The sequence below is a fragment of the Papio anubis genome, chromosome 9, assembly GCF_008728515.1.
Source record: "Papio anubis isolate 15944 chromosome 9, Panubis1.0, whole genome shotgun sequence".
Lineage (NCBI taxonomy): Eukaryota > Metazoa > Chordata > Mammalia > Primates > Cercopithecidae > Papio > Papio anubis.
The window spans coordinates 125,316,158-125,327,823 of record NC_044984.1 but is presented as its reverse complement, the minus strand read 5'-3'; the positions used below and the strand labels follow the sequence as shown (position 1 = coordinate 125,327,823).

Below are 11,666 nucleotides of genomic sequence, written 5' to 3'. Positions count from 1 at the left end.
CACAGATGGAGGAGAGCATTCTCAGGGTACCTGAGGGGTGAGATCAGTGAGGGAGACCATGGAGATGGAGGGCGTTCTTGAGAGCCACTTGAGGTGACATCAGTGATGAGGGCGGGATCCTGACAGGCTGGGGTTGGGAGTACCTAGAGAGTGAGAATGCAGTGATGGAACCCGTGGATCCACAGACGGAGGAGGCGTTCTCGGGAGTACCTAGAGGTGACATCAGTGATGGGGAGCCGCGGATCCTGAGGCAGGAGGGAGAGCATTAGGCAGGAGTACCTAGAGGTGAGGAGTCAGTGATGAGACACCACGCGAATCCTATGAATGGAGAGGCCGTTCTTGAGCACCTAGAGGTGAGATCAGTGATGGAGACCCGCGGATCCACAGATGGAGGAGGCATTCTCAGGAGTACCTAGAGGTGAGATCAGTGATGGAGACCATGCAGATCCACAGACGGTGGAGGCATTCTCGGGAGTACCTAGAGGTGAGATCAGTGAGGGAGACCATGCAGATCCACAGATGGAGGAGGCGTTCTTGGGAGCACCTAGAGGTGAGATCAGTGATGGACACCACGCAGATCCACAGATGGAGGAGGCGTTCTTGGGAGTACCTAGAGGTGAGATCAGTGATGGAGACCCGCGGATCCACAGTGGAGGAGGCATTCTCAGGAGTACCTAGAGAATTGTAGAATCAGTGATGGAGACCATGCGAATCCACAGGCGGTGGAGAGACATTCGGAGTACTAGAGGTGAGATCAGTGAGGGAGACCATGCAGATCCACAGATGGAGGAGCCCCTAGAGGTGACATCAGTGATGGAGACCACGGATCTACAGACGGAGGAGGCGTTCTCGGGAGTACCTAGAAGTGACATCAGTGATGGAGACCACGGATCCACAGACGGAGGAGGCGTTCTCGGGAGTACCTAGAGGTGAGATCAGTGATGGAGACCCGTGGATCCCACAGGCGGAGGCGTTCTAGGGAGGCCTCTGGGGGTGACAGAGTGGTGGTGCACGCGAATCCACAGAGCATGGGAGGTGTTCTCAGGAGTACCTGGGAGGTGTCATATAAAAAGAAAGCAGAAGACAGGTGCGCCAGTGCACGCCTGTAGTCCCAGTTACTTGGGAGGCTGGAGGATGGCTTGAGCCCAGGAGGTCGAGACAGCAGTGAACTATGATCACGATGAGGCCATGGCACTCCAGCTTGGACGACAAAGTAAGACCCCATCTCTAATGAATTGATCTCTAATGTATTCTCATATTTGGGCCTCCTGGGATCTGGACCATTATGTGCTTTTTATTTCTGCAATTTAAGCTTTCAGTTTCCTCCTCGTTATGACATTTTCCTTTGGCTAACACTATTTTTCCCCAGATTTTGTTCTTGTAAGTCCAAATTCAATATTGTCAATCAATATTTTCTGAGCTCCAAATTGGAGCATGACAGAATATGAATATGTGAAAAGGGAGAAGAGCATACACTGACCTTGCACATCTCTGAAAACATAAGTGTGAATTTTTTCAATAAAATTTCTTTTTACTTCTAAAAAATTAGAGATGGGAGATCTCTCATTAAGTTGCTTGCTTAGGCTGGTCTCAAACTGAGTTCAGAAATGAAATCCTCCTGCCTCAGCCTCCCAAAGTGCTGGGATTACAGGCGTGAGCCCCTGGGCATGACCGTAAATGTGAATTTATAGATTAAATCGCATGAAGGGAACCATGTAATAATGACCAAATGTGTGTAATTCAGCATGTTAGGACTTCCGCCTCTCGCCCATGTCCAGTGCTGGGAATGCAAAGCGGAAGCTCACATGGCGAAAATCAACAAACTGAAACACACAGACACACAGACATACACACCCAGAGACACAGACACACACACCCAGAGACACACACACACACAGACACACACACACACCCAGAGACACACACACACAGAGACACATACACACAGACATACCCAGAGACACAGACATACACACCCAGAGAGACACCTGGTTTCCTCTGTTCCACCACAGAACTACCACCTGGGGAACCTATCTCTACCACCTTAAGAACCTGAACCTATACACTGACCACCTGAACCACCTGGGGGACACTAGGGACACAGACCTACCTGGTGTCACCAGAACCCTGAACCACAGAACCACCACTGACCTAGACCACAGGGGACCACACTGAGACCACCTACCTAGTTCTGGTTTCTACAATACACACATAAGAACCACAATACCTGAACCACCTGCCAGGAGACCACTTGGGAGACCTGGACCTAAGAGACCTGGATGCTACACAAAGACACACACACAGACACACACACACCCCCAGAGAGTTTAATTTCAAAGTAAGTTTGGTTTTCCATCTATTAGGAGTTTATAAAGCAGGACACACCCTCAGAAGTTTAAAGTAACAAACATGTGGCCAGCACAGTGGCTCACATCTGTAATTCCAGCACTTTGGGAGGCCGAGGTGGGAGGATTCCTTGAGCCCAGGAGTTCAAGACCAGCATGGGCAACATGGTGAAACCCAGTCTCTGCAAAAAAAAAAAAAAAAAAATTAAAATTAGCTGGGTGTGGTGGCGCACACCTATAGTCCCAGCTACTCGAGAGGCTGAGGTGGGAGGATGGCTTGAGGCTGGGAGGTTGAGGCTGCAGTGAGCCAAGATCCCACCACTGCACTCTAGCCTGGGTGACAGAGGGTGACTCTGACTCAAGAGAGAAAAAAAAAGTAACAAACACAACAGCCTGAGAAGCACGTGGAAGAAAAAGACCACGGATGGTCTACACATCTGGAAATAAACTTCCCTTCAAGAGTTAAACCCAGTCTGCTAAGCGGCATGCAGACGAGTGGGACGAGACAGCAACGCAGTCTGACGAGAACCACAGTGGCTGTCACACTAAATGACGGCCTGGCTGCGCTCTGGATCCCTAGATAATTGTGAACAGTGCTGTGAAACTCACTGACGTAGAAAAGCCCATCACAAACAGTGAAAAATGGCTAGGAAACTGCATGATAGTATAATCCCCTCTTTTTAGAAAACATGTGAAAGGATATATGACAAAATGTCAACAAGTTACCTCTGGTGGGGGGAACTGTGCCAACTGTGTCTGTTTTAACTGCTCCAATCCCCACACTGTCAATACCCAGCCTGTACGACTTCTTCCCTTGGTGGGGGAAAAGAAGGTCGGACATCAAGGGAGGGAGGAAGCAAAAAGCAAATACTTCTCCCCAAGACCTGCAGCTCTGCCCCACCCGGCTCCCCTGCCCACCGGCTTCCAGCTGCGCTTCCTAGCAATTCGGTTCCCATCCTTCATGCCTGGGGGGCAGTCACAGTGCTGCTACCTTGTCACAGCCACTCGACCCCCGGCCTGATCCATAGTTTTGTCACCAGAAACTGACCTTGACCACAGGTATTGGTGGCTTTAGGCACTGCAGCTCACACCTCACACTTACTATTGGAGAAGCCCCCGATCCTTTTCTCCTGCCTCGTTAAGAAGCCCCCCTGCATGGGTGGGGCCAGCGCCTGGCGTTAGCAGTGGCTGCTCACTCAATGGATGAGTACGCTGAGGGGTTGGACGAGGCTTTGTGGTGGCCACGGTGCAACCCTTCCTTTCCTGGAGCATAGGCTTGGCGGGGGCAAGGCTGGCTGCCCCTGGACCCTGGGCACCCACTCCTGTTGCCAAAATCTTATGACGCTTGAGCCTTCTGTGGCGTCCCATTGTGTTCTAAATGCCAAACTGTAAACCGGCTTATAAAAAACCACACGCCTGCTTGAGAGCCTCCGCCTGTGCACCCCACCTTCCCGCCTGCTCGCCAGGGGGCCTTCCCCCTCAGGGTCTCTCCTGGACTCCACTGCCCTCCTTCTCAGGCCTCAGACCAGGCCCCTGCCATGCTCCCAAAGCCTCATCCTGCTGTCGCTCCTCCCACTCGCTGCAGCGCTCAGCCTCATCCCAGGGAACCCGACTGCCTGTCTCCCCAGGCCAGGGCTTCATGAGCGAAGCCACTGCAGCACTGCACAGTCTATCTCTGAGCACAGCTGACTGGACAGGAGGACTGAACTGTCCACATTACCAAAGGCCAATGTATACAGAATGGTTTCTATTTTGCTTCTTCAAGGTAGGGAACTGAAAACCAACTAAATCCAAGGTGCCTTTTCCAATGCCTGTGACTAAACTTCAAGCCTCACGGCCCCAACACCTGCTGATGGCACCATTTTAACTGAGTTCCATCCCGCAAGCTTCCCGACTGTCCACACTGACTCTCTCTACTCCTGTACACTAAAGAAACAAGCCAGAATAAATGGATAAAAGACAGTGTATGCGCATGCCTGTCCCAGCTACCCAGAAGGCTGAGGCATGAGAAACGCCTGAACCCGGGAGGCAGAGGTTGCAGTAAGCCGAGATCGCGCCACTGCACTCCAGCCTGGGAGAGAGAGACTCTAAAAAAGTAAATAAATAAATAAAATAAATTAATCTAAAAAACTGAAAAGAGAGTATAAGCTACAAACCTCGGGAAGGAAATACCAGCATGACTTCGGAATAGTCAGACCCAATGGTGTATGAAGTTCTCCCAGCTCCTCTCCACCCACCTCCATCAATCCCACCCTTTCTCTAACCCCCAAGTTCTCTGTTCCTCCAGGCTCCCATAGAACATTTAGTAAACACTAGGGACATGAAAAAGCAGTGACATGGCCCTTGCCCCCGTGGCAATTAGACTAGGAAGGGAAAGTCGCAATCGCAAATTTGCCATGCTGACTAGGGCTGAGAGCAATCTGTGATGTCTGTAGTCGGACATCTGACTCACTTAAGGTAAAAACCAGTGAGTGAATTCTAAAGGAGGTAAAGCATTAACTGGTAGGACTGACTTCAGAAGAGGTAAGGGGGAGTTCTGAAAAGCAGTATGCACACAGGTGTGTGATCTCAGGATGCACGTGTCACCAGAGCTTGCAAGACCTTGTAGGAAATGTGGAGCAGGGGAGATGCATCAGATGTTTTTTGAATTGGACTCTGACCCCTTAACTAAAGATAAGGTTTCCGTGGTTAGGTTCGGTTTCTCCCCAACATGCCCTCGACTTCAAGGGTAAAAGGTGCTGCAGGGAGTTAGGATGGCTGCTGTCCTAGTACAAGGTCTGCCTCACACAGGGAGAGCTTAGTCTCACGTTATCCTGCTGGGCAGGACAGCCCTGCACAGCCCCAACGTGGCAGAAAGCATCATACACGATGTGTCAGTTTGCCGGCAAGAAAAGCTGAATCCAACCCTCACCCCATTTGCTCAGCGGGTAATTTTTTGTGTTCCTGATGTTTTTGCAGAAGAAACCAGAAATTCTCTGTACTTGAGTTCCTTCAGGTGAACAGTTAGCCAGGAAACCAGTCCTCTTTGGAGGTTATTTTGGAGTCTCATCTTTTCCAGACATTTTATGATTTAAAAAAAAAAAAATTCTATATGGGTTTTTAAAAAAAAAACTGGCTCTCACACAAACTGAAACTGCTCTCCAACATTTTACCCGCTAATTTACCAATGTTTCACATTATATCCACACAAGACCCATGCGTTAACTATGCTTTTTCTTAATGACTTTGCTCGAATAAGCTATTACTAGTGTGCAGTAACTTCGTATAAAGCTTTCATTAGGAGATTTCAAAAAATGGAGAGCCAACTTTTCCCATATGTACAATCTGGAGAGAAATGACCCCTTCCCCACTCCACCCCCCACATAAAAGATAATAATCTCTGCTAACTAGTCAGTATTTCCTAAAGCAAATACTACAGATGATTCAAAAAATCCAGGCAAAGTCGAAGCAATATATTTTGCAACAATTATTCTTTCAATAAATGACTTGTAAATTCTCTCCCACACCATGTTAGACAGGTAAGCGACGTCACTTCCAAATTTCAACTGTTACATAGAAGATCCAGAATGTCAACACCACTTGCAATCTACACAAGGTTACAAACAACACATACACCTTCAATTCAAAATATCTGAATGAAAGGTTTCATCCCAATTATGGGAAAAAAACTTCCCATCTCACAGGCTGGTTAGAAACTGGTTCTGAATACAGCGTAACATACACAGCAATTCAGATCTTAAGAAACTCAACTGTTGCCAGTTAATACAGTAAGTAGAACTTTATTCAGCTTCACCCTTGTTTCATTTTTCCATATATGTAAGTGATCCTTTCTATACCTTTTAAGGTAAGTAATCACCTCAAGATAATCAGACATCTAAAGAAAACTTTGGTAAACTGGACTACAGTAATTGTATGAAAAAAAAATAGCTCTTAAGATTCCTAACTGCTACAATAGTGTTGATGGGATCAAATCCTAATTAGGATAGAGACCTAATTCATTTTTAAATGTGGAAAATATACAAGATTAAATGCTTAGTTTGATAAAAATAAAGGTTTCACCAACTGTTCTCCATTGCTGAGAAGCCCCCACACTGCCCCACTATGCGTATTCCTAGTATTTCATCCATGTCCTGCTCTGCTGTGCTGCCCTACAAAAAAATCCTTAGGAGGAAAAAAAAAAATAATCAAACGGTATAGTGTGTACTGCTTAAGAACTTAATGTCCAAGACATCTTTAAAGTCCGGGAGTACCTGAAAACCGTGGGTAAACATGGACCATTTTCCTTGCGTATCAACTTTACACTAAGCATCTAACATTCAAAAAGTGCAAAATTTGTACTTAACAGCAAGAATTCCCGAGCTCCTGCCATCCACTGATATTCCATCCTGTTTGAAGTTCTACATTAAAACATGATTCCTTTTGCCATAAAACAAAAGTATTACCCTTAAAATATCTATTTCATATATACAAACCACATTATTTTTTATTCTGACAGGTCACAAATTTTGAGCAAGTTCTTCCCTAGGTGACCCTACCTAGCCAAAATGAAGGTGGAGCAAACATTGCTTTAGCTTAACTGCACTAATATTTACACCATGTGACCCTTCTAACCAAATAGAATACTGCTGATCTGCCATAATCAGTTTGTGTGACATGGCTCAAATGTACAAAAATAAAAAGTAGACATAGGGAGAAATTAACCCAATAGATTTCAAATTAAGCAATAATAGCAAGGCAATTCAAATATTAACATGGCATAAAATTTCCCTATTTTAGCGATTTCCAAATGCTATTTATAAACAAGGGATGAGTTCACTTGCTTAGATATTTGAAATACAACTTTATTCTGATTCTAAACGAAAAGGAATGGGAATGACAGTAACAAAACAAGATTTCACCACTGAATATTGTGATGTGACTGTAGCAGTCTTATATTTGAAACTCAAGGAATCAACTGCGTTCCAAAACAACTAAATATGCAGGTCCAAACAATGAAGGTATTTTTTAAACTGCCACATTCACTCCGAAGCCCACTCATCTCCTTCAGCATCCCACAGATGAAGCACATGTTCCGCTTAGCTAGATAATAATGAGGTGGCACACACGCTGCACCGCTGACATCACAGGACAGCTGCCTATAAAACTAGACTTCTGACGCTGGGCTCCAGCTCCATTCTCACAGGTCATCATCCTCATCCGGGAGAGCAGTTGTCTGAGCAACCTAGACGAAGAGATGAAAAAATCTTAACACTCCAGATCAAAACTGCCAGGAATATACAAGTCAAACGTTATAGCCTAGACAGCAAAGTGGCCATAATACCTCTAAGTCGTGCTCATACTGCGCTGCCAAAGCTGGGTCCATGACAACTTCCGGTGGGGCAAGAGCAGGCATGGCAACAAATTCCAAGTTAGGGTCTCCAATGAGCTTCCTAGCGAGCCAGAGGAAGGGCTTTTCAAAGTTGTAGTTACTTTTGGCAGAAATGTCGTAGTACTGTTTAAAAGAAAATAATTTTACTTTTTAAAATTCATTAAGATGACGATTTTTCTAGGACATGGCAAGACAAGAAAATGTTAAGATTCTTGGCAAGGCATGGTGGCTCATGCCTGTAATCCCAGCACTTTGGGGAGGGCTGAGGTGGGAGGATTGCCTGAGGCCAATAGTACAAGATCAGGCCTGGGCAACAGAGCAAGACCCCATCTCTACAAAAAAACAAATTAGGTGGGCATGGTCTTGAATGCCTGTGGTCCCAGCTACTCAGAAGGCTGAAGTGAGAGGACTGCTTGAGCCCAGGAGTTCAAGGCTGCAGTGAGCTATGTTCATGACACTGCACTCCCGCCAGGGCAACAGGGCAAGACCCTGTCTCAAAAAACAAAGAATATATAAATACACACATGTATCTCAGTTGACCAACCCGGACAACAGTGAAACCCCATCTCTATCATTCTTTAAAAACAACAGTATAAAAAAGACAAAATTATTTCCTGCCAGCACAGTGGCTCATGCCTGTAATCCCAGCACTTCAGGAGGCCGAGGCAAGTGGATCACTTAAGGTCAGGAGTCGGAGATCAGCCTGACCAACATGGTGAAACCCCGTCTCTACTAAAAAAAAAAAAAAAAAAAGTACAAAAATTAGCCAGGCGTGGTGGTACATGCCTTTAATCCAGCTACTAGGGGAGCTGAGACAGGAGAACTGCTTGAACCCGGGAGGCGGAGGTCGCAGCGAGCCCAGATTGCGTCACTGCACTCCAGCCTGGGGGACAGAGCGGGACTCCATCTTGGGAGAAAAAAAATCATTTCCATATATAATAGACACTGGTCAATTTCATGGTCTTACATACTATCTCCGATAAGAGAAATAACTCAGGAAGTTTTAATTTTACACACCTGAAGATTCTTCTTTCGGTGGAAGACAATGGATTTCGCCTTCACTTTCCTGTCCTTAATGTCCACTTTGTTACCACACAACACAATGGGGATGTTTTCACACACTCGCACCAGATCTCTATGCCAGTTAGGCACGTTCTTGTAAGTAACTCTCGATGTTACATCAAACATGATGATGGCACACTGGGCTGAAAGAAACAGTTGCGGTAATTAGTACACTCAGTTTACCACACAAGTGAAGAATGCTAAGAACCGCAGACTAGGATTCAACTATAGTCTTAGACCTCAACGAGGCACCTAGATCTCTCCCCTCACTTTCAAAGTCTCTTTCAATTCTAAGAACATTAACACAGAACTCTTCCTAAGAAAGATGAGCTGATTCTATCAAATCTCCCCGATAAACTTCACCATTAATACTCCCCTCATCCCAAAAACACTATCTGAAGTAATTAATGCCAAGTGAGATTCTGGAGAACCAAGCTGCCATATTCTGAGGGTAGGGCCTGGAAATATAGTCTTCAGAAAGTCTTTAAATGGCCGACTATACTAGGAAATATCATTCCTGTCTTAAAAACTCCAGATAGGCCAAGCGATGTGGCTCATGCCTGTAATCCCAGCACTTTGAGACGCTGAGGTGGGTGGATCACCTGAGCTCATGAGTTCCAGACCAGCATGGGCAACATGGTGAATCCCCATCCTTACAAAAAAAAATACAAAAATTAGTCAGGCATAGTGGCAGGTGCCTGTAGTCCCAGCTACTCAGGAGGCTGAGGCTTAGGAGGCGGAAGCTGCACTCCAGGTTGGGCAACAAAGCAAGACCCTGTCTCAAAAAAAATAATTAAATAACCCAGATAAAGTCTATATATTCACCTGCAGGAATAACTATGGTACAGTTAATAAGGCAAGAAACCACAACTTTTTGGTTAAAGGATTTTTTGGGGGGGAAATTCTTGTGTTTATATGTACACGTTCAAGGAGAGCAAAAGGCATGGAATGATTCCAGATAATGTGTTATTAGCAACGTGAGGTTCCAGGAGAGATGAGTATTTTGTTTATTCCTCTCTTTTTGGTACAATGAACATTTTCCTTGAGATTTTTAAATCAAACTATTTGGGAAAAATACTCTGCACAACTTACTACAAACAATTTAACAAGAAATCGGCTAGTCTTGTATAACACTTGTTAAGACCTCCTATCTCCTCTGGTCTAGTATCTGGTGTTGCTTTGTAATGGACTAGAAATATTCATTGATCGCCACACCAAACTACACACAAGAACCTAAGTTTTCAAATACTGAAACTGCTGTAATCGCCTGTTATTGTTTTAAAGATGACTTATAAGTTCCAGTGTAAGTCATAGGTTTTTCTAAACCATGCCTAGCATGACACAGCATGCAACTTTCATAAAATTTTCTCCTCTGCCACCAAAATGGTGGTCAACTCCCTGAAGTCCACATGTCTTTTTTTAACCCAGAAATGACACAATTCCCATTACAGTATTAAGCACTATTTGTTGGAACAGACCTGATTTTCTATAACCTTGAAAACTGAAGTACACAAAACCTCTCAAAAACTGTTCAGCAAGTTACAAATGCCTACCTTGGATATAATAGCCATCTCTCAGTCCGCCGAATTTCTCCTGGCCGGCTGTGTCCCATACATTGAATTTAATAGGTCCTCTGTTGGTGTGGAACACTAGGGGATGAACCTCAACACCCAAGGTGGCTAAAACGGAAACGACGTGATTGAGTGGATGAATTTACCCATTTCTCACGTATTTCCACAAGCAAGGTTTTCCTGCACATACCTACATACTTCTTCTCAAATTCACCAGTCAAATGACGCTTCACGAAGGTCGTTTTTCCAGTACCACCATCACCAACCAATACAAGCTGTTGGAGAACACATTTGGAAATAAACCCAAAACACTTCACCTCTCAAGATCCCAGAGTCATGGAACTTTAACCATCACAGGCTCACTTAAAACAAAGCATATGGATGCGGGGCCCCGTTACAGCCATCGTGGGTCCGGGAGGAGGGACCCGCGAGTCGCACGCGGTCGGACTCGGCCGCCTCCCGCACCGCAGGGTTACCTACTTTGAACTGGACCTGGGGCTCTCCCTGCGCAGCCATCGCGGCGTTCCTGCGGAGGCAGAGGACGGAGGCGAGCGCTCGCGCGGCCCCGCAGCCCATGGCGGCCCCGCTCCCGCGCCCCCAGCGCCCCACGTGCCCGCCCCACAAAGGCCTCCCGCCCGCGGCGCCATGGCGGCCGGGCCTGGGAGCGGGAAGGCGGCGGGCGGGGCCGGCATCCGGGGCGGCGGGGCGCGGGGAACGGCGGACGGATGAGTCGGGATAGGGACGGGACTGAGACTGGGACGGGAATGAGAGCGGAGGATGAAACGGGGGTTCGCGGGGGCGGGCGCCGACCCCATGCCCGTCTCCTGCCCCGGCTCGGCCGGACCCGCGCCACCCACCTACGCACAGCCGCCCGCTGTCCCTGGGCCCGCCACCTGCCCCGGCCCTGACCCCGGCTCCGGCCCCTATCCCGCCGCCGCCGCCCCTGTCCCCGTCCGGCCCTGCCCTGCCCGGCCCGCCGCGTCTCACTACCTTCCAGAAGCGTCTCCGCGCCCGTCCGACTGAGGCTGGAAAGATGGCGGAAGCGCAATTCAAACGCCGGAGACGCAGCCGACGCCGGCGCGCGGGCAGGGGCGGGGCCGGCGGGGGCGGGGTTGACAAGGGGCGGGGCAACGGCACGGCGCCCGCCCACGTGGCCCGCGCGTGCGCGCGCGCACGCACGCAACCTGGTTCAGTCGGCCGCTGCGGCCGGCGCTGCGCTTAGGGTGGGGCGGGAGGCGCGATGGACCGCGTGGGAGGGCGAGCCGGGAGCGCGCACGCATGCCGGCCCGTGGGGGCCACGTGCGCCGACGCCCAGGGCGG

At 47.9% G+C, this 11,666-nt stretch overlaps 1 protein-coding gene across 2 annotated transcripts; it reads right to left on the bottom strand.

The window, feature by feature from the left end:
• Window positions 1–5,776: 5,776 nt before the first annotated feature.
• On the bottom strand, window positions 5,777–11,586 carry RAN (RAN, member RAS oncogene family). 2 transcript variants are annotated; one of them, XM_003907394.3, is made up of 7 exons: window positions 11,337–11,586; window positions 10,827–10,872; window positions 10,537–10,621; window positions 10,329–10,454; window positions 8,731–8,918; window positions 7,666–7,836; window positions 5,777–7,566 (listed from the first exon to the last, which is right to left on the bottom strand). In XM_003907394.3, the coding sequence occupies exons 2-7, from the start codon at window positions 10,860–10,862 to the stop codon at window positions 7,522–7,524; spliced, it is 651 nt and encodes a 216-aa protein (XP_003907443.1). In that variant the 5' UTR covers window positions 10,863–10,872; window positions 11,337–11,586; the 3' UTR covers window positions 5,777–7,521. The 2 variants fall into 2 exon arrangements, with proteins under 2 accessions (XP_003907443.1, XP_009180330.1); XM_009182066.2 differs by lacking the exon at window positions 10,827–10,872 and having other exon boundaries at window positions 11,337–11,413.
• Window positions 11,587–11,666: the final 80 nt, after the last annotated feature.

What these genes read in the sequence shown, in the direction of transcription:
- RAN (XM_003907394.3), bottom strand. Translation starts at nt 10,862, where the DNA reads ATGGCTGCGCAGGGAGAGCCCCAGGTCCAGTTCAAA. An exon ending in AGCCCCAGGTCCAGTTCAAA is followed by an intron (nt 10,622 to 10,826) that starts GTAGGTAACCCT and finishes GTTCTCCAACAG; the next exon opens with CTTGTATTGGTTGGTGATGG. An exon ending in AGATGGCTATTATATCCAAG is followed by an intron (nt 8,919 to 10,328) that starts GTAGGCATTTGT and finishes TGTTTCTTTCAG; the next exon opens with CCCAGTGTGCCATCATCATG.